This window comes from Heptranchias perlo, chromosome 23, assembly GCF_035084215.1.
Source record: "Heptranchias perlo isolate sHepPer1 chromosome 23, sHepPer1.hap1, whole genome shotgun sequence".
Taxonomy (NCBI): domain Eukaryota; kingdom Metazoa; phylum Chordata; class Chondrichthyes; order Hexanchiformes; family Hexanchidae; genus Heptranchias; species Heptranchias perlo.
Genome location: NC_090347.1, coordinates 10,500,420 through 10,526,543, shown reverse-complemented (window position 1 = coordinate 10,526,543; position 26,124 = coordinate 10,500,420). Strand labels below are relative to the sequence as shown.

Genomic DNA, 26,124 nt, shown 5'->3' with positions numbered 1-26,124 from the left:
AATAGCAAAGGGAAAATTTCATACACTACTGTCCCACAATGTAATTTGAAGGCCACTTTCTTTTTATATAAATAACTGAATACCTTGCAAAAAGATTTAAAACAATTGGAAAACTCATGCCTGTTATCTTTTGTAATTGTTCACCTTATTTTAATAAGGAATTGATAGTTTAATATCCTGAAACTGATCATCTGACGGGCATAAAATCACTGGTGCAAAACAGCTTTTACGTGACTGGCTTATAGTTCCCGATTTACGCTGAGTTAGCTTATGATTTCTAGCCAGGAAAGTGGTGGGACGCTACAGTTGGTTGAAACTTCCCTATCATAGACAGGAAGTCTCTATAGGTAGACATCAACTGAGAAGATTGGGGTTGGCTATGATGGTCAAATAATCAACTGACTCTCATTGTTAGGCTTTACATTTCCTTGGGTTAAGGGGAATTCATGATGTCGAGGGGGATCTGTGAAGTACATACATAAAGTTTAGTGTTTCACATCGACTTTGAATTCAGTGAACTTTAGACTTTGTGCAGTCCAGGAAAATGTACAGTCCTAGTATCAAAGTCCACATACGAGGAATGGCTGAAATGCAGGACAGTTCCAGCATCCATGGAACTGTGATCATGTTTGAGTCATAACCACCAGAAGGAGTAGGGAGTGGGGAAAAAGTAGCAATATAAAGCAATTTATTTTAATAGATTTACTATTCTGTATTAATGGTATTGTGTAGAATTTACGTGGTATCTTTTGGTGGAGTGATGGCTGGTTGCCGGTATAATGCTATAATGCATGTTTATGTTGATACTTCACTGTTATGGGTTTGTATTGAAAACCAAATACTTCACGTGTGCATAGGTGTCCACAGTTTGTTCTTAGTTTTAGTCAGTTACTTAAAAAATCAGATGGATTATGTATGTCTGTTAACGTTGTCAAATCAAACATAAACATGCATGTTGTAATCTGGAGGGGCTGGGCTATGAGAAAATAGAATTATGGCGCTTCCCACCCTTAGGAAGAGGGGACTGGGTTTGGTTCTACCCACCCTGAGGAGGAGAGGATTGGATTTTTAAGTCAAAGTCCAGAAGATCCTTTGGAGAGGAAGGGAGAGGCAGGCAGGTAGAAGGTAAACTGCTGTTGCACTTGCTGACTTGTCATTCTTAATACATTGTTATATATACACAACCATGTTTCAAGTTTTGTCTGGAAGAAGTTGAAGACCTTGACCCGGAATTTCCTGGATCGCACTTATGCAGAAATTTACACCGATTTCTGTGCCGATCTTGCCGATAGAGACTTATGCCAAAGTTTCCTGCGGAGCTCATTTGCCTACGCTTGAATGTAAAATCTGATGTAAAACAAGCGGAAATTCAGCGCCACCAATAAGGGTAATTACGGGTGGGCTGTTGTCTGTCATGGCACCTTACTCTCAGCCTCCTGCCTCTGCTGTTCCTCTTCTGCTACCATTATTATGCAGATCAAGGGTATGCCCATTGTGAAGGCTAATCCAGCTGTTTAGTCCTTCCGGAAGCGTGGAGAGGGGGTAGGGGTCCATAAAATTTCAGGTGCACTTGAGACGTAACAGCATTTTGGTTAAGTATAGTGCAGGTCTCAGTAAGAAAAAAAAATCATGAAGAAAACCACCATCAAACTCTTGAAATCTCAGTTGCGCCGATTATCAGGTGAGTTCAGGCCGTGCTGCGCCTAAATTTATGGACATAAATCTACACCAGCACGTTACTGGCGTAAGTGCAGGAAACTCATCTGACCTGGCCTTTTCCATGAGAGTGGAGTTATATTAATGAGTGGCAGAGGGTTTCGCAGACTTATCCCCGAAGCGGCTCAAACGATCATGGCAATTCCGCCTACCAATATTCCGGCATAAAATTGATGTAAATCGCTTACTTGCAAATTTCCTCAAAGAATTGGTGCAACGCTACTCTTGCACCCTGGTTATGCCAATATGTTCCAGGAAATTCCGGGCTCTTGTTATCTGGTGCTAATCTGGGTCTTCACAGTATGAACAAAATTTCTTCTCAATAGACTCAGCAGTCAGCTATAAAACATTTATTAACCGTTTCTTACAGATCTGTGCTATGTTTTATTCTGCTTTAAGATAACCTTAACCAGAATTATTTTTCTTTAGAATTGCAAATGTTCTTTCATTGAGCAAGAAGTTCACATGATCCTCGCAATATTCCGGGAGATCACCATTTTGTATGCATCAAGCAACTCCAGTGCCCATCCAAAGCAAGCTGTAAGTCAGGATGATAAGTATGAAGTATTTTATTCCTAAAATGATTTTAGTATTTGGTAAAGCATCAGGGACGGAGTGCTGTTTTATTCTTCTGGTAAATTTTAGTGCTTAAAGGGCGTTAGTGGTAGGGAATGGAGCACCTCCTTTTGCACGCTTTTTCAGATTCAGAGTCCCAGGTCAAGTACAGCTTGGCTGGATACAGAGTAAACTCCTCCAATCCTCAAGAGCAGTCTTAATGTGTACCATTGTATGAATCTAAAATGTTCCCACACCAGCCATCCTTGTATCCTCTTTGAGACTGCTGATGAATTATCTGTTGTTTGATTTTGCAAAATTGTTCCTACTGGAAATCTGGTTCAAACTGGTCAAATTTATTTCATATCAGATTTGCAGCCCTCAGGGAAATTGTCAGTTTTGGGATGGATTAAACCCCAGGTCCCTAAGATAAAAGGATAATGTTCTAACACACAAGTTACTTTAATGTTGTGCATGCTATATAAAGGAAAACCCCAATGTTTCATTTATTTAGACATGATGATGCAGAAGGAACAGAGAAGTCTTCAGAAGGATTGTTAGCATTTTTTTGATTCATCACAATCCGCAACGAAAATTGAACGCTCTGATTCTAGAGTGTTAAATTCTTGTCTGTGAGCCGACTTCAAATTCTTATGCCATCTGGCATTTGCAGTTGGGTTTCAACTACACAGTAAATTTGCCATTTCTTGACATGATCACTTATGGATGAGAGAATGGCAGTTTTTATATTGTTCAAGCACACCTATCGGATCTACTAGAGAGCAACATGGAATGTACTTGGGGAGAATGGAGTGTCCCATACAGTCAACAAAGGAGACAAAAGTAGATTTAGGGGAGGGTATTTCATCTACAATTATACTGAACAGTGATTAACTGGACAATAATAAAGGTGTGTGTCTAAACACTTTTTTAACGTTCTATACGGTCACATTCAGAGATGCAATACAAACATTTGGAGTGGAAGAACAGTGAGATCTACTAGATAACCAGCAGTTCTAGGCTATTTAATCTCTGTAAATACAGCATTTCTAAATGTAGGTAGAGTGCATATCATTGCTAGATAAAGTTAATTTTAAATCTGAAGCCTTCTTAGGAATTGAACTAATTCATTGTTGCAGAGCTCCTAGTAAAGAGTGGCATTACCAGAGGCTGCGAACAAGTTGTTTGCCTGCTCTCTACCAAGGAGTGTGGATGAGGAATAAAGTTTTATTTTACGTACCATCTAAATATAACTATTATTGTGCGGCTGTCTATTTCTTGCATCTTAAGTGTTTACTGTTGATTAACATTGATTTTAACACACAACTCAGAAGCAGAGTATGCAAGCACACCTCTGTTTTAGATAACCAACTCATGTTTCCTTGAGATGGAGGAATGTTACTGCAGTCCTCAAGCTTTAGGACTTGGCTTCTTTCACTAGCATTCCATCACATTCCATTTTCCAGCTTCCCATGTGAATTTCATTGTTTATGTTTTTCAGCAATGTGACACTATTGAAAAGTACATCAAGAATGAAAAGCTGTTTGATTCTGATATATCTAAGAAGTTTGCCATTAGATTAGTCAACAACGACATTCCTGGACTTCAGATCAATCCTGAGCAAAGTAGCCTGCAGCGGACAATAATGGAGATAATCATTCATGCAGCAGCAGTCTTCCTCTGCGGGAACAGTAATATCCTGGCTCCACTGCAAAATCTGGCACTCAATCCTGCTACTATGGTGGTACGGTTTCTATTCCTATTTTGTTTAAACGTTTTCAGAAGCAAATGTTAGGCCACATGAGGAAATTTTTTTTTACTCAGCGAGTAGTTATGATTTGGAATGCGCTGCCTGAAAGGGTGGTGGAAGCAGATTCAATCATGGCTTTCAAAAAGGAATCAGATAAATACTTGAAGGGAAAAAATTTGCAGGGCTACGGGGAAAGAGTGAGCGAGTATTGGGCTATTCCACCATGGGAGGAACCATGGTCTAATTCTGGCCTCGCCTGATGTCCTCCACATGCACACTTCCAGTAGTGATCACTGGATAGTGAAATTGAGACTGTTTCTTCTGCTTCCTAAACATGGTGTGCTGGGGCTAATTGTAGAATCCCAGTTGCTGCCCCAACTAAGATGAGCTAACTCAGCACAGCCCGGGGATAAAATTTGGGACCTGATCTGTAAGGTTCACTACCTAACTCAGCTGAGTCACCATGGGAGCTGATGCATTTATTTTTATATATTTAACTTTTTATGAACAAAAATGTGTCTTAAAAAATGTTTTTTTAAATCAACATTTTTAAATGGTTGCTTATTGAATAAAAGTAGCTGGTGCATTTCAGAATTAAATTCTGCTTTCGGCCTTTTAACTGCACAGGTTGTAAAGTTGTGTTCGGCATGATGGAGTAAATGTATTCATTATCTGATATACAAAAACGCAGGCATAAGAAAAGACTCTTCCAATTGGCTTGGGTCATTCTGCCATTTAAGTCACTGCTTAGACTGTATTCATTTCAAAACCTGTATTGCCTAGAGATGATTAGCAGTAATATTAAAAGGTGAACAATGCATTTTCACAACATTTCCTCCGTCTGCTATTTTAACAGCAGTTACCCTGTTTTATTTTAAATGAGTTAATGTTTCCATTAAGGTAGCTGACCGAGGAATATTGGCTGAAAGTGCTAGGCTTTTGTGTGCTAATATTGCCAACAGTAATTTTTAAACTTAAATCTCCTACTCTCTGTTGTATCAAGAATTTGCCCACTTTTTGAAAACTATAGCGAGGTCTTTAACCGAGTGGTGATTGGCAGTCTTCCAATCAAGTCTGCACTAGGTAGCAGTTGTTATTCTTACATAGAATTACATAAATTACATAGAAACAGACCATTCGGCCCAACAGGTCCATGCCAGTGTTTATTCTCCACACGAACCTTCTCCCTACTTCATCTAACCCTATCAGCATATCCTTCTAGTCCTTTCTCCCTCATGTGTTTATCGAGCTTCCCCTCAAATGCATCTATGCTATTCGCCTCAGCTACTCCTTGTGGTAGCGAGTTCCACATTCTAACCACTCTCTTTGGTTTTAAAAAAAGTTTCTCCTGAATTACCTATTGGGTTTATTAGTGACAATTTCATATTTATGGCCCCTAGTTCTGGTCTCCCCCGCAAGCAGAAACATCTCGACGTCGACTCTGTCAAACCCTTTCATAATCTTAACGACCTCTATCAGGTCACCCCTCAGTCTTTTCTCCAGAGCCCCAGCCTGCTCAATTTTTCCTGATAGGTTTTTTGCACCTTCTCCAGTGCCTTGCTATCCTTTTTATAATATGGAGACCAGAACTGTTCATAGTACTCCAAGTGTGGTCTAACCAAGGTTCTATACAAGTTTAACATAACTTCACTGCTTTTCAATTCTATCCCTCTAGAAATGAACCCTAGTCCCTGGTTTGCTTTTTTTTAAGGCCATATTAACCTGCGTCGCTACTTTTAGTGATTTGTGTATCCGTACCCCCAGATCCCTCCGCTTCTTCACCCCATTTAGACTCTCATTATCCAAGCATATGTGGCCCCCTTATTCTTCCAACCAAAATGTAATACCTCATACTTATCTAAATTGAAATTAATTTGCCAATTACACGCCCATTCTGCAAGTTTATTAATGTCTTTCTGTATTTTGTCGCAGTCCTCCTCGGTATTAATTCTACCCCATAATTTGGTGTCATCTGCAAATTTTGAAATTGTACTTCTGATTCCCTAGTGCAAATGGTTTATGTAAATGTGAACAACAGTGGTCCCAGCACCAGTCCTTATGGAACACCACTTCCCACCTTTTGCCAGTCTGAGTAGCTACCCTTAACCCCTACTCCGTTTTCTGCTTTGCAGCCAGCTTCCTATCCATTCTGCTACTTGTCCCCTGACTCTACATGCTCTGACCTTAGTCATGAGTCTACTATGCGTACCTTATCAAAGGCCTTTTGAAAATCCAAATATGAGACATCTACTGCATTACCCTTGTCTAGCCTTTTTTTAATTCGTTCATGGGATGTGGGCGTCGCTGGCGAGGCCAGCATTTATTGCCCATCCCTAATTGCCCTTGAGAAGGTGGTGGTGAGCCGCCTTCTTGAATCGCTGCAGTCCGTGTGATGAAGGTTCTCCCACAGTGCTGTTAGGAAGTGAGTTCCAGGATTTTGACCCAGCGATGATGAAGGAACGGCGATATATTTCCAAGTCGGGATGGTGTGTGACTTGGAGGGGAACGTGCAGGTGGTGGTGTTCCCACGTGGCTGTTGCTCTTGGCCTTCTAGGTGGTAGAGGTCGCGGGTTTGGGAGGTGCTGTCGAAGAAGCTTTGGCGAGTTACTGCAGTGCATCCTGTGGATGGTACACACTGCAGCCACTGTGCACCGGTGGTGGAGGGAGTGAATGTTCAGGGTGGTGGATGGGGTGCCAATCAAGCGGGCTGCTTTGTCCTGGATGGTGTCGAGCTTCTTGAGTGTTGGAGCTGCACTCATCCAGGCAAGTGGAGAATATTCCATCACACTCCTGACTTGTGCCTTGTAGATGGTGGAAAGGCTTTGGGGAGTCAAGAGGTGAGTCACTCGCCCCAGAATACCCAGCCTTTGACCTGCTCTTGTAGCCACAGTATTTATATGGCTGGTCCAGTTAAGTTTCTGGTCAATGGTGACCCCCAGGATGTTGATGGTGGGGGATTTGGCGATGGTAATGCCGTTGAATGTCAAGGGGAGGTGGTTAGACTCTCTCTTGTTGGAGATGGTCATTGCCTGGCACTTGTCTGGTGCAAATGTTACTTGCCACTTATGAGCTTGGATGTTGTCCAGGTCTTGCTGCATGCGGGTATGGACTGCTTCATTATCTGAGGGGTTGCGAATGGAACTGAACACTGCAATCATCAGCGAACATCCCCATTTCTGACCTTATGATGGAGGGAAGGTCATTGATGAAGCAGCTGAAGATGATTGGGCCAAGGACACTGCTCTGAGGAACTCCTGCAGCAATGTCCTGAGGCTGAGATGATTGGCCTCCAACAACCACTACCATCTTCCTTTGTGCTAGGTATGACTCCAGCCACTGGACAGTTTTCCCCCTGATTCCCATTGATTTCAATTTTACTAGGGCTCCTTGGTGCTACACTCGGTCAAATGCTGCCTTGATGTCAAGGGCAGTCACTCTCACCTCACCTCTGGAATTCAGCTCTTTTGTCCATGTTTGGACCAAGACTGTAATGAGGTCTGGAGCCGAGTGGTCCTGGCGGAACCCAAACTGAGCATCGGTGAGCAGGATATTGGTGAGTAAGTGCCGCTTGATAGCACTGTTGACGACACCTTCCATCACTTTGCTGATGATTGAGAGTAGACTGATGGGGTGGTAATTGGCCGGATTGGATTTGTCCTGCTTTTTGTGGACAGGACACACCTGGGCAATTTTCCACATTGTTGGGTAGATGCCAGTGTTGTAGCTGTACTGGAACAGCTTGGCTAGATGCGCAGCTAGTTCTGGAGCACAAGTCTTCAGCACTACAGCCAGGATGTTGTTGGGGCCCATAGCCGTTGCTGTATCCAGTGCACTCAGCTGTTTCTTGATATCATGTGGAGTGAATCGAATTGGCTGAAGACTGGCTTTTGTGATGGTGGGGTTATCGGGAGGAGGCCGATGGATCATCCACTCGGCACTTCTGGCTGAAGATGGTTGGAAACGCTTCAGCCTTGTCTTTTGCACTCACGTGCTGGACTCCGCCATCATTGAGGATGGGGATGTTTACAGTGCCTCCTCCTCTCGTTAGTTGTTTAATTGTCCACCACCATTCACGACTGGATGTGGCAGGACTGCGGAGCTTTGATCTGATCCATTGGTTGTGGAATCGCTTAGCTCTGTCTATAACATGTTGCTTCTGCTGTTTAGCATGCATGTAGTCCTGAGTTGTAGCTTCACCAGGTTGGCACCTCATTTTTAGGTACGCCTGGTACTGCTCCTGGCATGCTCTTCTGCACTTCTCATTGACCCAGGGTTGATCCCCTGGCTTATTGGTAATGGTAGAGTGAGGAATATGCCGGGCCATGAGGTTACATATTGTGCTGGAGTACAATTCTGCTGCTGCTGATGGCCCACAGCACCTCATGGATGCCCAGTTTTGAGCTGCTAGATCTGTTCTGAATCTATCCCATTTAGCATGGTGGTCGTGCCACACAACACGTTGGATGGTATCCTCAGTGCGAAGACGGGACTTCTTGTCCACGAGGACTGTGCGGTGGTCACTCCTACCAATACTGTCATGGACAGATGCATTTGCGACAGGTAGATTGGTGAGGACAAGGTCAAGTAAATTTTTCTCTCGTATTGGTTCGCTCACCACCTGCCGCAGGCCCAGTCTAGCAGCTATGTCCTTCAGGACTCGGCCAGCTCGGTCAGTAGTGGTGCAACCGAGCCACTCTTGGTGATGGACATTGAAGTCCCCCATCCAGAGTATGTTCTGTGCCCTTGCTACCCTCAGTGCTTCCTCCCAAGTGGTGTTCAACATGGAGGAGGACTGATTCATCAGCTGAGGGAGGGCGGTAGGTGGTAATCAGCAGGAGGTTTCCTTGCCCACGTTTGACCTGATGCCATGAGATTTCATGGGGTCCAGAGTCAATGTTGAGGACTTCAAAGAATTCAATAAGGTTGGTCAAGCATGACCTTTCCTTTTGGAATCCATGCTGACTATTCTTTATTATATTTTATTATATTATATTCTTTATTATATAGCAGAGGCACTATTACATTATATATATATAATGTAATGTAATAGTGCCTCTGCTATATTTTCCCTAACTTCTTTTAATATGTGTGGATACAATCCTCCGGACCAGATGGTTTTATCCTCTCTAATTTTGATTAGTTTATCAATTATCTCCCCCCTTTCTATATTAAATGTCTTTATTTTTTTTTGATCTCTTCCAATGTCGTGCCCACCATGTTAGCCTCTCTGGTAGATACTGAAGCAAAGTAATTATTTAATATTTCTGCCATTTCGCTGTCATTACCTGTGAGTTTATCGTGTGTATCCCTTAGTGGCTGTATCCCTATCCTGATTTTTCTTTTGTTATTTGTGTCTGTAGAGTACTTTACTATTTTATTTTGTATTCCTTGATAATTTAATTTCATTGTTTCTCCTTGCCTTCCTATTTTTTTTTAACTTTTTCCCTAACCTTTTCATATTCCCTTTTGCCATCCTCCTTTGTTGTCTATATACTTAGTGTAGCCTTTTTCTTTAGTTTCAATTTTGCCCTTATTTCTTCATTCATCCATGGTGTATTGTTACTGGCTAGTTTGTTGCTTTTTAGTGGGATATTTTTCTCCTGGACACTCTTGACCACCACTTTAAATGTTTCCCGCTGCTATTCTGTTTCTTTGTTTATCAGTAAAGTTTTCCAGTTTATTTTCCCTAGTTCCGTTCTCATCCCCTGAAAATCAGCATTTTTCCCAATTTGTTACTTTGGTCTTTGTCTTATGTCCTTCTCAATCTTTATCTGAAACCTTATGATGTTGTGATCGCTATTGCCTAGGTGTTTCCCTACACTCCTGTTCGGATTCATTTCCCATTACTAGATCAACCGTGCTTCCTCTCTTGGGATTTTTACCTACTGAGTAAGAAAGGGGTCCTGCACACATTGTAAAAACTCCAATCCATGTACCCCTTTACCTCTTTTTGCCACTTTATTTCGGAATAGTTAAAATTTCCCATGATTATTATTCTATATCCTTTACTCATTTCACATATTTGCTTACGTATTTCTTCCTCCACCTCCTTTCCACTATTAGGTGGTCTGTAGTATACCCCTATTAATGTGATCTATCCCTTATCTTTTATTTCAATCCATATGGATTCTGTTTCTACCCTTCTGTTAGTTTTGTCCCTTTTTTCCACTGCCATTATGTTATCCCTATTTAGTACAGCTTACTCCACCCACCCTTCCTTCCCTATCCTTTCTGATTATTTATAGCCTGCAGTATTTGGTTGTCAGTCCTGTTCTTTACTTAGCCGCGTTTGTTATTCCAGTACATCTGGTTCCTCACTGGATTATTGCCTTCAGTTCCTCCGTTTTATTTTGGACGCTGTGTACATTGCTGAACAGGCAATTTAATTCATCTTTAATAGTTGTTCCTTTTACTTTATTTTTAAAAATCCTTTTATACTTCTGCTTTATAACTGTATTTTTTCCTTGACAGTTTGTTATCTTTATTCCATACACTGGTCTGATCTTTACATTCCTGTTTCTTTTATCTTTAAGCTTTTGTTATTGTTACCAGATGCCTCCCCCCAGCTTGTTAGTTTAAAGCCTTATGTGCCGCCCTATTTATTCTTTCCACTAGGACTCTGGTCCCATTCCGGTTCAGGTGGAGCCTGTCCCAGTGGTACAGCTTTTCCTGACCTAATACTGGTGCCAGTGTCCCATGAAATGGAACCCCCTCCTTCCCACACCACTGTTTTAGCCACGTATTCACTTTTCTGATCTGCCTATCTCTATACCAATTAGCACGTAGCTTGGGTAGTAAACCTGAGATTACCACCCATGAGGTCCTGCTTTTTAATTTAGCTTCTGATATTCCCTTAGCAGGACCTCTTCCTTGTTCTTCCTTATGTCATTGGTGCCGACATGAACCATGACAACTGGATCCTTCTCCTCCCTTTACACGTTCCTCTCCAGTTGCTCAGAGATGTCCATTACCCTTGCACACCCTCCTGGACTCTCGGTCGCGACTGCAGAGGACGCTATCTATCGCCTTGGTTATAGAATCCCCTGTGACTACAACCATTGTATTCTGATTCTCTCCCCTCCCCCCCCCCCCCCCCCCCCCCCCCCCTCCACTTTCCGGACAGCCTCATGCTCTATTGTGCCACGGTTAGCATTTTGGGCATCCGCCCTGCAGCCTTCATCCTCATCCTCATAGGTATCAAGTACCTTGTACTGTTAGGTAGGACCAATGTCTGCGGGATCTACTTCTCTACCTCCTCCCCCATGATGTGTCGGAATGTCCCTAACTCGCAGTCCAGCTAAAAAAAACTCTGAGCCGGAGCGTCTCAAGCCAGAGACGTTTACTGCAGATATGGCAATCCGGGACAGTTTCGTTGTCCACAAACTCCCACAGTTTACAGTTCCGACACATAGCCTGTACTGCCATCTCTAGTTTTTATTTATTTAATCAGTAGTTTATTTGTAGGCCTAATAATCACTTGAGATCTATATATTTAGTAAATGGGTTTAGCTTGATTTCAAAATAATTAGTAATGACTTAGTCTTTTTTTAATTTTATGTATTCTTTATTTAAGTTTTAAAAGTTGATAAATTAGTTTCTAGCCCCTTGGTTTAAATCGCTTAGCACCTCCTTTCCCCTCTGTATCTAAGTCCCACACTCACCAAATTCCCAGTTGAAAGTCCTCACTCTGTTAGCGATTCACTCTCTGTCTTTACCAACCTGTACAAAGTATTAAAATTTTCTGGAAGAACTGTGTATATTCGTGATTATTGCTGTAAATGCTAATCGTCCCTCTTTTAAATCAGATTAAATCAATAAAACATTTTGTTTTTCTGTCTACCTCGTACAACAATATTGAGAGTAAGAAAGAAAAAAACCTCCACAAACCGATGTATGGATTACTGAATTGCTCCATGACCTTGAGTTTAATACTGCATACCTGCATACTTACTAGTTCCTCTAGGACTGCTGGCTGGAGATAGCCAGTGAATCCATATTCTGTAGATCACCCACTGCTGCAACCATGTGGAAAGTGGATTCTGGCCATTTTTAGCTGGACTTTGATGCTACAGAACTAATAGTTGAACAAAACATCTGGTCCCAGGCAGCATCTAGCCAGCAGTTCAAAACCAAGTGCAATTACTAGCAATTTCTTAATTTCGATGCATCCCAATCTTTGTTTATGCAGGGCTCCCATTCCTCATATTATATCCCCCATCAAGCAGCTGGGCACGTGAATTACTGTCAGGTCTTGGCCAGTGCTCTTGAGTTGAATGCTTAAAGCTGTATGGGAGGAATCCAGGATGACTTAAACTCCTTTCCAGCCCTGTGGGAAAGTACCTGACTTCTGTTCAATACTTCTTCCCAAAGTTGCAAGTGAGGTTAGAATCTCTCCGTGTGCAGAACATGTTTTCATTCTGGTCAGGTTTGAAGGTGGAAAGAAAAAATTGCTGGTGATGGGTATAAAAATTCACTACCTAGAGGGGAAAAAGTTACATTCAAGTTCAACTCTACTGGGGAAAAAAAAAGCCTGATGCTTCTCATTACTTTTTTAAAATTTAGAATGCATTCTTGCCCACAATGCCTGAGGACATTACTGTGGAAGCCAGGGGCTGGACTGATTTACAGAATCTAACGTGGTATCGTAAGTGATGAAATCTGCCTTTGAATTTATTTATTAGTTTGAAAAATGTTTAATTATTAAGGAATCATTGGTAAATCTCTTTACTTTCCTTCTCAGAGTGCCAAAATGGACATCCATGTGTTGTAGGAGAGGTAAGAAGTCATTTATTTTTTTCTGGTTTGCATTTGGTTAATATTTTAGCCATATTTTATATATATATATATATAATAAAACGTGTATTTGAACTGGGTGCATTATTGTTTTCTAATTATAGTGTGGACAACCAATGGAAATAGCTCGCTGTATTGAATGCAGAGCTGAAATTGGAGGACATAACCACAGAGGAGTTACTGGATTCAGTCATGCTCTTCAGTAAGAACATTTTCATACTGGTCAAATAAAGAATAGCCTTGCCTAAAACTAAGGAAGCTATTATGGATAAGAAATGTGTTAATCTACAGACACTGAGGCCTGTGGTCTCTTTCCCTTAGTTTTGTCTTGAACAGAAAAGTAGACGCAATGTACCAGATTAAAATAGCTCAGTCCTATCCCCTGCCAATAAGCAAAGTTTGATGGGAAGATCCCAAAATGTCCACCATTTTTAAAGTCTGTAATCTGGAAATTACTGAATGATGTTATCATACGCACATTCGTATTAAATTCCTCTCTCTTCTATTTAATGGGGGTAGGATCCATTTAAAATAATCAATTAATAAACATTAAATAGTAGAGAGAAGAATTTGATAAGATAACACTGCGCACAGTAATTTCCAAACTTTTATTTAAGTACTCAGTTTTTCTTGCCTTGATGCAGAGACAATGGTTCAGAACAACTCAGAAGCTGCAGCCCATTCAAATCACTTGTCTTATGTATGAAGAGGATAATTGTGGCCCTAAATACCTATGTGGTACAGATGTAGTAAAATGCATTTCACCTTTTAGCATATATGAACATTGAGTAGATTTTCTGCAGGCTGTAAAACCTGCTGTCATATGTCATGTGTTAACACATGAAGATTGTTGCAGACTTTAGATGGAGAATGAGAAGAGCAAAATCTAATCAGTTGGGTTAGGCTATAGAAACTTTAGCCCAACCACTACTTGTGGAAAAACTTTACTGTTTCTGTTTCCCCTTTGTGGGGTAAGTTTTTTTTTCCTTTAATTCATTCTCTGGATGTGGGTGTCACTGGCAAGGTGGGCATTTATTGCCCATCCTAGTTGCCCTGAGAAGGTGGTGGCGGGCTGCCTTCTTGAACCACTGCAGTCCGTGTGGTAAATTCTTTGTAGCAGTTTGATACAACTAAGAGGCTTGTTAGGCCATGTCAGAGGGCAGTAAAGAGCCACCCATATTGGTGTGGGACTGGTGTCATGTAGGCCAGACTGGGTGAGGATGACCGGTTTCCTTCCTAAAGGACGTTAGATATTCTTCTCTTGCAAGACATCCCACTCAGCCGGCTTATTGATTATTGATGTAAGTCGTAAGTATAGCTGGAAGATTTTTAAGTGACAGGCAGTCTTATAGTTTGAACCTATTGACCACAGGGTTTGTGAAGTAATATTAATGATTGTGTTACTGGACTGCACAGCTTGTATTTAAATTCCATTTGTTCCAAAATGAAATTTGTTAATTTTGCTGAAAAAAATGATCACAGTTTATCCCATCTAAAGGGATTTTTCTTCAGACCGAAATGTATCTCTTTGTATGAAGAATGTATTCCAAGTCAATTTATCTGATTTATAGGGGGGACAGAACACAAGCAGGGCATGTTCTAGGAGATTCAAGCAAAAGAGAAACAGTCGTTGCTCCTGACAGACAGATGTCCTCTGTTTCATTTCTACTTATTCGTCTAATGACGCACACGGCTATGATTCTAGGAACAATGGAGGATACCCAGGTATTTAATTTGTTTAATAGTTGTATTTTGGTTTCAGTTTATTAGTGCCTGATATAATCCAGCTCATCAGTTACATAAACACTACTACAAGTTTCTTCTCAGAATCTGTTTTTTTTTATAACTGCTACCAGAATGTCGTGTACACTTTCCTCTGCAGTGCCAGTTTTTGTTATTGAGAAACTTTGCTTAAAAGCCAAAATACATACCTGGGGACATCAATAAAGCTGCACATAGTAGAAGAGATGATGAGGCAAATCAGGAATTAGAGATTAGGTGTTATAAAACTTCGGTTTTAAAAGCCTGTAAGAGCCATTGTAAGAGGAAGAAAAGACTGAAGAGCTAAGGAAATCTGTGGTTTTGCAGTCCTGGGAAAGAATGAATTAAAAGTAGGAGATGATTAACATAAGAGATAGCAGCAGGAGCAGGCCATATGACCCCTCAAGCCTACTCTGCTATTCACTAAGATCATGGCTGATCTTCGACCTCAACTCTACTTTCTCACCGATCCCCACATCCCTTGATTATGGTTCATGTTTCTTGGTTCTTATTTCAGTTCCATATTTTTCACTTAAATATTTCCATATTGGAGTTCTACTTGGGAATTCTGAACCTTTTCTGATAGTCACACTCAGATTTCGTAGAGAGCAGGTTACATCGGTATTCAATAGTTGCAAGAGCTACATATTTGACATTAGAATATACATTCTGTAAATCCCTTCTTTCATGCAACACTAAAGGGATTTGTTGTCCCTTCAAATCGCTGCTTGGCTTCAAGACAAGTCTGACCCATGACTAAACTGAACTTGAGGTGATGTAGGAGTGTGGTAGCTTTCCACATGACAGCATTGCCACAAGACATACGATAAAATGCATGAGCTGTGAAGACTGGCAGTGGTGTCGTACGTAGAAAAAAGCAATATAGGTTGCATAGACGAAGGAGAGGTAAATCAGGAACTAAAGATGAAAATGGAAAGTAAATAAATAAACGAATATATGACTAAATAGTGCAAGTTTAATGTCCCTGAATTAACCACTCAATAGCAGCAAGTTCTAATTCCAGATCCTGTACCTGGTGATGCAGTGGGTGTTTTCCCTGTGAGGATCGTGTTCAAGTTCATTCTAGAGTTTTGAGATGGAAGTCTCCTCTTTTGACAATCGTGTACAAATTTTACATAGAATTAGAGTCTACAGCACAGGAACTGACCATTCTGCTGAACTGGACTATGCCAGTGTTTATGCTCCACATGAGCCTGCCCCCCCCCCCCCCCATCAGCATATCTTATTCCTTTCTCCCTCATGTGCTGATCTAGCTTCCCCTTAAATGCATCTATGCTATTTGCCTCAACTACTTGTGGTAGTGCGTTCCACATTCTTACCACTCTTTGGGTTAAGACGTTTCTCCTGAATTCTCTATTGGATTTATTAGTGACTATTTTATGTTTATGACATCTAGTTTTGGACTCCCCCACAAGTGGAAACTTTTTTTCTACATCTACCCTAACAAACCCTTTCATTATCTTAAAGACCTCTATCAGGTCACCCCTCAGCCTTCTCTTTTCTAGGGAAAAGCACCTCAGCCCATTCAGCCTTTCTGATAAGTATATCATGTCAGTTCTGGCATCATTCTTGTGAATTTTTTTTTTGCACCTTCTCCAATGTTTCTATATCCTTTTTATAGTGTGGAGAACAGAATTGCGCACTGCAATCCAAGTGTGGTCTAACCAAAGTTCTGTACAAGTTTAACATAACTTCTTTGCTTTTCAATTCTAACCCTCTAGAAATAAACCTCAGTGCTTGGTTTGGTCTTTTATCGCCTTATTAACTTGCGTCGCTACTTTTTGCTCCTATTCCCCATTTTACTGCTCTTCCCCATTTAGACTCTTATCATCCAAGCAATGTGTGGCCTCCTTATTCTTCCTACCAAAATACACCATCTCATCTTATCTGTATTGAAATTCATTACAAATTACACACCCATTCTGCAAGTTTATTAATGTCGTCTTGTATTTTGCTCATTCTTCCTCAGTATTAACTATAACCCCCCCAATTTGGTGTCGTCTGCAAATTTTGAAATTGTACTTCCGATTCCCGAATCCAAATAGTTAGTGTAAATTGTGAGCAACAATGGTCCCAGCACCGATCCCTGTGGAACACCTTTTCAGTCTGTGTAGCTACTCTTAACCCCTACTCTTTTCTATTTTGTAGCCAGCTTTCTGTCCATTCTGCTACATGTCCCCTGACTCCACATGCTCTGACCTTAGTCGTGAGTCTACTATGCGGTACCTTTTCAAAGGCCTTTTGAAAATCCAAATATATGACATCTACTGTATTACCCTTGTCTACTCTTTCTATTACTTCAAGAATTCAATAATGTTGGTCAAGCATGACTTTCCCTTTTGAAATCCGTGCTATTTATTATATTTTTTGCTTCTAGATGTTTTTCTCTTACGTCTTTGAGTAAAGATTCTATTATCTTTCCTACCACTGACGTTAAGCTAACTTGTCTATAGTTCCCTGGATTTGTTCTATCTCCCTTTTTAAATGTAGGATTAACATTAGCTGTCCTCCAGTCCTCTGGCACTATTCCTTTTTCTAATGATTTTTTAAATATATGTAATAGTGCCTTTGCTTTCTCTTCCCTAACTTCTTTCAATATGTATGGATGCAATCCATTCAGACCAGGGGTTTTATCCTACCTTAGGATAGGTTTTATCCTAAGTTTGATTAGTTTATGAATTATCTCGTCGTCCCCCCCTTTCTATATTAAATGTCTTTATATCTCTTTTGATCTCTTCTAGTGTCTTGTCCGCCTTATTAGGCGCCCTGGTAAATACTGAGGCAAAGTAACTAACTATTCAATATTTCTGCCACTTTGCTGTCATTACCTGTGAGTTTATCTCGTGCATCCCCTAGTGGCCTTATCCCTATCCTGAATTTTCTTTTGTTGTTCATGTGTTTGTAAAATACTTCACTATTTTTATATTCCTTGATAATTTAATTTCGTAGTTCATCTTTGCTTTCCTAATTGTATTTTTGACTTCTTTCCTAACCTCTTTGTATTCCCTTTTGTCATCCTCTCTTTTACTGTCTACGCACTGAGTTTGCCTTTTTCTTTAGTTTCAATTTTACCCTTATCTCTTTATTCATCCATGGTGTTTCATTATTGGCTAGTTTGTTCTTGCTTTTTAGAGGAATATATTTCTTCTGAACTCTTGATCACTTTTTTAAATATTTCCCACTGCTGTTCTATCTCTTTGTCCAAATTATTTTCCAGTTTATCTTCCCTAGTTCCTTTCTCATCCCTTCAAAATGAGCTTTTTTCAATCTATTACTTTGGTCTTTGTTTTACTTATGTTTTTCTCAATCATTAGTTTAAACCTTATTATGTTATGATCGCTATTGCCTAGATGTTCCCCTACACTTACTTTTCTTATCTGCTGTGGTTCATTTTGAATTACTAGATCCAGCAGTGATTCCTCTCTGGTTGGGCTTGTTATGTACTGGGTAAGAAAGGAGTCCTGAATACTGTAAACATTCAATTCCCTTTTCCCATTTCCCTACCTCTTTCCAGTTTATTTGGGGGTAGTTGAAATCTCCCATGATCATTATTCTGTGTCTTTTACTCATTTCATAGATTTGCTTACATATTTCTTCCTTCACTTCCTTTCCACTGTTGGGTGGTCTTTAGAATATACCTATTAATGTGATCGATCCCGTCTTACCCTTTATCTCAATCTATATGGATTCTGTTTCTATCTTAATATTAATTATGTCCCTTTTTTTCTACTGCCATTGTTATCTCTAATTAGTACAGCTACCCCAACCCCATTCCTTCCTTCCCTATCCTTTCTAAATACGTTATATCCTACAATATTTAACTGTCAGTCCTGTTCTATATGCAGCCATGTTTCAGTAATCCCTACTACACCTGGCTCCTCGCTATGAATTATTGCATCCACTTCCCTCGTTTTGTTATGGACGCTGTGCACGTTGCTGTACAAGCAATTTAATTTGTTTATATTAACCATTCTTTATTTTTAACTCTCATTTTATGCTTGTGTTCTACAACTGTATGTGCCGGTTTATGTCGCTCTTATTCCTTTCCTTGGTCCGACCTTTCCTCTCATCTCCTATCTCTTTTAGCTTCAGGCTCATGTTATTTCCGCACGATCTCTCTCCCCTCCTTACAGATTTAAAGTCCGATTTCTACTTTCTGCTAGGACTCTGGTCCCATTCCAGTTCAGGTGGAGCTCGTCCCAGCAGTACAGCTCTTGTCCCAGTACTGGTGCCAGTGTCCCATGAAATGGAACCCCTCCTTCCCACACCAATCTTTCAGCAATGCATTCACCTTCCTGATCTGTCTTTCCCAATGCCAAATAGCACGTAGCCAAATCCTGAGATTACCACCCATGAGGATCTGCTTTTTAATTTAGTTCCTAGCTTCTGATACTCCCTTAGCAGGGCCTCTTCCTATGTCATTGGTCCCAATATGGACCACGACAACTGGATCTTCCCCCTCCCTTTCCAAGTTCCTCTCCAATTGCTCTAAGAGATATCCTTTACCCTTGCACCAGGTAGGTAACACACCCTTCTGGACTCTTGTGCTTTCCTCTGAGTTGTGGCTGTACTCTGGAGAAAACTATCCGGAAATTCCTCCCCCTCCTTGGTGTCAGGGTGTCTCTAACTCGCACTCCAGCTCAACGACTCTGAGCTGGGGTGTCTCAAGGTAGAGACATGTCCTGCAGATGTGGCAACCTGGAACAGTCCCACTGTCCACAAACTCCCACATACTGCAGTCCCGACACATTGCCTTTGCTGACACTACTATTCATTTATTTATTGTTAGCAGTAGTTTATTCTAGAGCTAATAGAATCACTTGAGATCTAGATTCTATTTAGTGGATGGATTTAGCTTGATTTCAAATTAATTATTCTGATTGTTTTAATTATTTATTTATTTAAAGTTGATGGATTTAATAAATTAAACACTTGGCTCAATTATGTGCTAAATTAAACACTTTGCTGTAATTCCTCGGGCTCTGCCGCTCCTCCCTCTGCTCTGACTTCACTTTCAGATTCAGAATTTTTTTCCCCAGATTTTTTGCTGCGTTTGTTTTATAGTGCTTCTTACTCGCACTTTAAGTGTTCCGCTCAGCCGTATTTCACCCGTGCATTACGTGCTCCTCTGTAATATGGCACAATATTAACTCATGCACCAGTATGAAAGGGACCTGTTTGTTGCAAGAACAATGCACGCCCTTCAAAATGATTCCTAGTTTCAATTACAAGATTACCTGCCAAAAGTAGACTTATAATTTGAGCATGTAAAGTACCATTTTCACAAAAAATTACACCAGCTGTTAATTTGTTCTGTTACTTCTTCATAGTCTGTAGCCCACATTATAAAACCGCAGGTTCAAAATCCAGTGGCCTTTCTCTGGCGTCATATTGAAAAAGACATGGAACAACTCAAGGGATCCCTGGGAAAGAGTGCTGATGAAACTGCCATAGTTGTTCATCTCGTTCTCTGCCGTCTCATTCAGCAAAAGCAGTGTAAGTATTTGCTTTTTCAAAAGTAGCAAAATAAGTTCCACAAATACTTAAAACAATAATTAGCTAATTTTTGTGCATGTCACTGAAATTCTATATATTTTTCTTAAATGTTTATTATCTAGTCCCTGGTTCAGGAAATGCAAAACTCTCCAGTAAACAAGGAAGAAATGTTTGGGAGAAATCTATTTTGGAAAATGTCATAACCCCTACAATGGAGGTGAGGTCATTTTCTTTGTGTGTGCATATATTAAAGTAAATTGGTATAATCAAGTTTTAACGGTGGGTATGATTCTTTGGAGGAATTAATAATGCAAATTTCTTATAAAATAAAGTACCACAAATGTATTAAAAGCTATGTTTAACCTGGCCGTTGAAGGCTACTGCCCAAGTATCCTGGTAGGTCTAAAAAGGCAAACTCAAGTAATGATTCCTTCTTGTAAACTCCTGGGGTTAATTAATGCAGCTTGTAAACTTGTGGCTCCAGGTCAAGAGAGCGCAGCATGAAATCACCTTTCTTTCTCTTTTTAATATTGTTTTGCATCTTTACAAACTGTCACCTTTTAAGTGTGGTGTCTGGAATATGATGGGCATGTGCCAGATGCAAAACTTTTTTTTAGGGTAGTACTCCTTAAAAGACTAACCCAACACCCATTTAACCTCATGCAAGATCAGGTATGCAGTCTATTGAATCTGGATGCTGTGCTTTTTTTTTCTAGCTTCATGGGTGTTATATCATGTATGTCACATGTCGTATTCTGCTGCTACAGTGTAGCTGTGTTTATATGGCTTATGAATTTAAGTTTAGATAGTGTTAATATCTGTGAATAGGCACATCCGGAGCTCATTTAGAGCTTAGATGCTGTTGATAAGGGAAATGTGAACATTCATAGGTTCTTATGATTTCCCAGTCAATAGAAACCTGTAGGAAAAGGTTGTTTTATTAAAAAAATACTTTTTGCTCTCTTGAGTGCACCGGACTTGGGGCAATGCTTATGGTGAGTCAGAGATAACGTTGTTGCAATGGGAAGGAGGTGATGCTGAAATGTGGAAGCGGGGGAGGGACACACAATGTAGTGGGAGAATTTGGAAAGAGATTTCTAAGATTTCTTGCCCAGAGAAGGTTCTTGGAAAATAAATTGATTAGTTTCAATGTGAAAATAATTGTTTTTGAATTTTTTGTAAGCAAAATAAAGCAAAATGCTCTGGTCTGTCTCTCAGGTAGTGTCTATCTGTTTATTAATGTTAGTCTCTCTTTTTCTCTCTCTAATGAACACTTGATAGATTATTTCAAAATATTTGAGATTCATCTTTCTTTTTGTTTTCAAATTACATGGAAAAACAAACAAACCCATAAATGACACTAGCCTGAGGGAAGATGCGTCTCAAATTTGCACTCAGAAAAATAAATAAATCTTGATGCAAACAGTAAGTGTGTGCAAATTTTTAGTACAAACAAAATGAAGCACTGGTGCTCTAATCATTTGTCTCCCTTTCTCTCTCTCTCCCTCTGTCTCTCTTAAAAGTAAAATAAGCACGTGATAGCTTTCATACCTCAAAAAGCATTAGAAGTTCACCCTCCAGCTTGTTTCCATGTCATTTGGATAAATAAGTTCACAAATAATGTTGTAGGCTGAGGAAATGTGTGCCTCCATTTGCACTGAGAGAATGCTACTGATGCTGGAAAACACTCCACACTGCACATGGTCAGATTGTGGCTTCCTGGGAAATAAAAGCATGGGCATAGTTGGTGACAGACAATTCTGGGAAGCACATGAATGCTGAGCACAGGCTTTTGAGAGAGGTTGAGACCTCTGAGTATAAATGTTAATAATCATAGTAGGTACAGCACAAGAGGAGGCCATTTGGCCCATCGTGCCTGTGCTGGCTCTTCGAAAGAGCTACCCAATTAGTCCCATTCCCCTGCTCTTACTCATAGCCCTATAAATTTTTTCCCTTCAAGTATTTATCCAATTCCCCTTTGAAAGTTACTATTGAATCTGCTTCCACCACCCTTTCAGGCAGTGCATTCCAGATCATTACAAAGAAAAAAATGTTTCCTCATGTCGCCTCTGGCTCTTTTGCCGATCACCTTAAATCTGTGTCCTTTGCTAACCGTCCTTTCTGCCACTGGAAACAGTTTCTCCTTATTTACTCTGTCAAAACTGTTCATGATTTTGAACACCTCTATCAAATCTTCCCTTAACCTTCCCTGCTCTAAGGAGAACAACCCCAGTTTCTCCGGTCTCTCCACAGAGCTGAAGTCCCACGTCCCGAGCACCATTCTAGTAAATCTCTTCTGCACACTCTCTAAGGCCTTGATATCCTTCCTAAAGTGTGGTGCCCAGAATTGAACACACCACTCCAGCTGAGGCCTAGCCAGTGTTTTATAAAGGTTTAGCATAACTTCCTTGCTTTAGTACTCTATGGGCTCGATTTTCGGACGTCTGAGACAGCGGGTTCGTGGCGGGGGGGCTCTCAAAATCCTCCGTCTCCTCCTCACCCCATCCAGTAGAATCTGGAGTGAGGCATCATTAAACCTGGGAGTAGCCTTCCCCCTGGGCTGCTCCATGCTGTTATTTTGGCTCCTTTCTGCAGCATCAGTCAGTGGAGGACTGCCCTTTTAAATAGGGCTCCTCCAGCTGATCGCCTATGATGCGGCTGCGCAGTCCGCCCGCTGCGCAGCTTACCAGCGTGAAACCCAGAAGCCAAGGTAAGTGCCTTCAATTAGGCTGCGATCGCGTGCGGAGCACCCCGAATTCACTGGGCGGGTTACCCACGCGCCCAGTCGACCGCCCCCCCCCACTGCCAACCCGCCTTCCTCCTAAAATCAAGCCTAAGCCTCCATTAATAAAGCCCAGGATCCCGTATGCTTTTTTAACAACCTTCTATTCTGCCACCTTCAAAGATTTGTGTACATACACCCCCAGGTCTCTGTTCCTGCACCCTCTTTAAAATTATACCATTTAGTTTATATTGCCTCTCCTCATTCTTCCTACCAAAATGCATCACTTCACACTTCTCTGCGTTAAATTTCATCTGCCATGTGTCTGCCCATTTCACCTGCCATGTGTCTGCCCATTTCACCAGTCTGTCTATGTCCTCCTGAAGTCTGTTACTATCCTCCACATTGTTTACTACATTTCTGAGTTTCGTGTCATCTGCAAACTTTGAAATGATACTCACGATACCCAAATCCAGGTTATTAATATATATCAAAAAGAGCAGTGATCCTAATACCGACCCCTGGGTACCACCACTACATACTTCCCTCCAGTCTGAAAAACAACCGTTCACCACTACTCTCTGCTTTCTGTCCCCTTGGCAATTTTGTATCCACGATGCCACTGTCCCATTGATCCCATGGGCTTTAATTTTTCGAACAACTCTATTATGTGATACTTTATCAAATTCCTTTTGAAAGTCCGTATACACAACAACCGCACTACCCTCATCAACCCTCACGTTACTTCATCCAAGAATTCAATCAAGTTAGTCAAACATGATTTTCCTTTAACAAATCCGTGCTGATTTTCATTTATTAGCCCATACTTTTCCAAGTGCCAATTTATTTTGTCCTGGATTATTATCTCTAAAGGGGCTCAGACAGAAACGGCCACTTTATAGCTAGGTTTAATCATATTATTGCAAAATATATGTACTTTTTATGTTAAGTTAGGAACCTTATTTTGAGCCATGAATATTTGCATTCATTGGGAAAAAACATGACACGTGATTTTAAGTGATTTGATAGGTTAAGTTTCTGCTTTTTCATTGGTAGATTTTCAACACTTCATCGTTAGAGTTCTCATTGAGCCAGTCAGGTACAAGAAATTTGTATACAAGAGTAATGAAAACGTGTGCTTGTGTACTGTTTTTAATGAATTAAATGATATACACTAGTGAATCTCCCTTGACATTGCTCATGGTAAGTTGGATAATCGCTGGTTTATAATGACTATATTATATAATGCGCAATGTATTATTCTGCTGCTAAAATTATACTGTTTGCTTTAGGGTTATAAAGTTTACCGGGTGAAGTCAATAATAGTTTAATTGCTCTTTAGTAATGGATGTTTGCAGATTGGAAGGTTGTTGAAAATTTTAGGGTGCAGATTAGCTTCCAGGATGTTTTTTTAAAATAAAAATAATGTGCTTGCTAAGGTCACTTACCAGCCACAGGCATTCTGATGCTGTATTAATAAAGTTGGCATACAAAATAACAAAGACAACAATTCAAAAGTAACTCATTGTCTGCAAAGCACCTAGGATGTCCCAAGGATGTGAAAGACACTACCTAAATGCAAGTTCATTCTTTTGTTCTGTTTTGATTCTAGGGATTTCTCTCTGCATTGCAGATGATTGGCCTTTTTTGTTTCAGTACTTTTTTTTTTTAAGTGTTGCACAGAAATATGCACATAGATTGGTGTGGCAAAATATTTACAACTTGTCATCATTTCACCTGTGGAATTTTATTTCAACAGAACCTGGATAGAAAGCTCGTGGATGTTAACAACCGGATAAGTCAGGATAAGAGAATAAGTTCAAATCCTATTGTCAAAATTGTGTACGGGGACCCCCATACATTCCTTCAATTACCTCGAGAGAGTGTCTTGCACTGTTCTACTATATGGAGCTGCAGGAAGAGAATTTCCATTGAACATTTGAGACACATAGTGGAACAGAAGGATGGGAAAGACACTGTACCCATCCTGTGGCGGTTTCTACAAAAGGTACTTGGTGCAACTTGTTTTTAGTCTCATTTTTTTATATATACATATTTATTTATTAAGTGCTATTTCTTTTATCCACTGAGAGATGTACTAGCTCCACAGTAATGGCATCCTTCATCTTCATGAGCATAAAAATTCTTATGGGGGGGGGAAGCTTGGTGTAAGCTGAAAGAATCCAGTTGCTGAGTGCACACTGTTTGCATCAGAAAGAAAAATGTATTGCTAACTAGCATGAAATTTCCCTGTTCATTCCAATACTTAGGATAAGGATAACTCTAAAGACTTGGGACTCTTATAGAGAGATACTTTATGCTCATTCTTTTTAAAATTGTACATTCTAAAATCTCTGGCAAGTATTTTCAATGTTATGGCTACATTTTTTTTAAAAACGCTAAGTACCTCTTGGTGGGACCATGCACCAATCTCAAACGTGCTAAGTCTTAAAGTTGCTTCTGCACCGGTCATAAGTCTGCTGGATAAGTATTGCTTCATGATGCACAGAAGGGTGGAATTCTACACAAAAGATCTATTCATAAATTGCCTCAAAGTACTCATTTATGGCATAAAACACTGGAATAGGGGGCAGCTGAAATACATCATTTAGAGTACATATCAAAAACAACTTTATTTTGTAGAGTCTACTTTTAATTCAAAATTCACAATTCAGCTTTTACTGCTAAAGTCACACTTTAATGTGTTAAATGCATAATTTAAATGATTAGATAATTCAATTACCACAAAAAAGACTTTGAATTATGAGGAATGCTTGAAGTATAGTACTTTTAACGAAGTATAGTACTTTTAACATAAAGTCCCAAAGTGGTTCACAGTAAGGTGTTGGAAATGGATATAGAGTCAGAATAGAATTATTGGGAAACGGAAGGGGTTTGAGAAAGTTTTTATAGATGGAGAAAGATGTGGAGAGATCCAGAGAGAGAGTAGGACCCAGACAGCTAAAAGCTGCATTGCCAATGGTGGGGTGATGAGATGGGAGAATGAATACAGGGCTGGCATTGGAGGGAGAAAACATAAGGGAGGGATTATAGGACTGGAGCAAGCCCCTGGAGGGATTTATAGATAGACATGAGGATTTTAAAATTTAATCTGCTGGGGGATGGGGAATCAGTGAAGGTCAGTGAGGATTGAAGTAATGGGAGTTGGTGTGGGAATGGTTGAGTGGCAGAGTTTTGGACAAGTTGGAGTTTATGGAGGGAGGAGAACGTGAGGCCGGGAAGGAGAGCATTGGAATAGTCGTCTGAAAGTGATAAAGCAAAGATTTGAGTACGAATGTTTCACCGTTTG

General features: G+C 40.4%; 1 protein-coding gene across 4 annotated transcripts in view; it reads left to right on the top strand.

Annotated features, from left to right (window-relative positions):
* rnf213a (ring finger protein 213a) overlaps positions 1–26,124 on the top strand; it is a 166,321-nt gene that overhangs the window by 127,819 nt on the left and 12,378 nt on the right. For all 4 annotated transcript variants that reach the window (XM_068003995.1, XM_068003993.1, XM_068003996.1 and 1 more), the window contains 9 exons: positions 2,146–2,256; positions 3,773–4,015; positions 12,584–12,665; positions 12,762–12,796; positions 12,919–13,016; positions 14,386–14,539; positions 19,927–20,092; positions 20,215–20,309; positions 24,574–24,822. In XM_068003995.1, the coding sequence (XP_067860096.1) occupies positions 2,146–2,256; positions 3,773–4,015; positions 12,584–12,665; positions 12,762–12,796; positions 12,919–13,016; positions 14,386–14,539; positions 19,927–20,092; positions 20,215–20,309; positions 24,574–24,822 (1,233 nt within the window). The remainder of the gene's footprint in view (positions 1–2,145; positions 2,257–3,772; positions 4,016–12,583; positions 12,666–12,761; positions 12,797–12,918; positions 13,017–14,385; positions 14,540–19,926; positions 20,093–20,214; positions 20,310–24,573; positions 24,823–26,124) is intronic.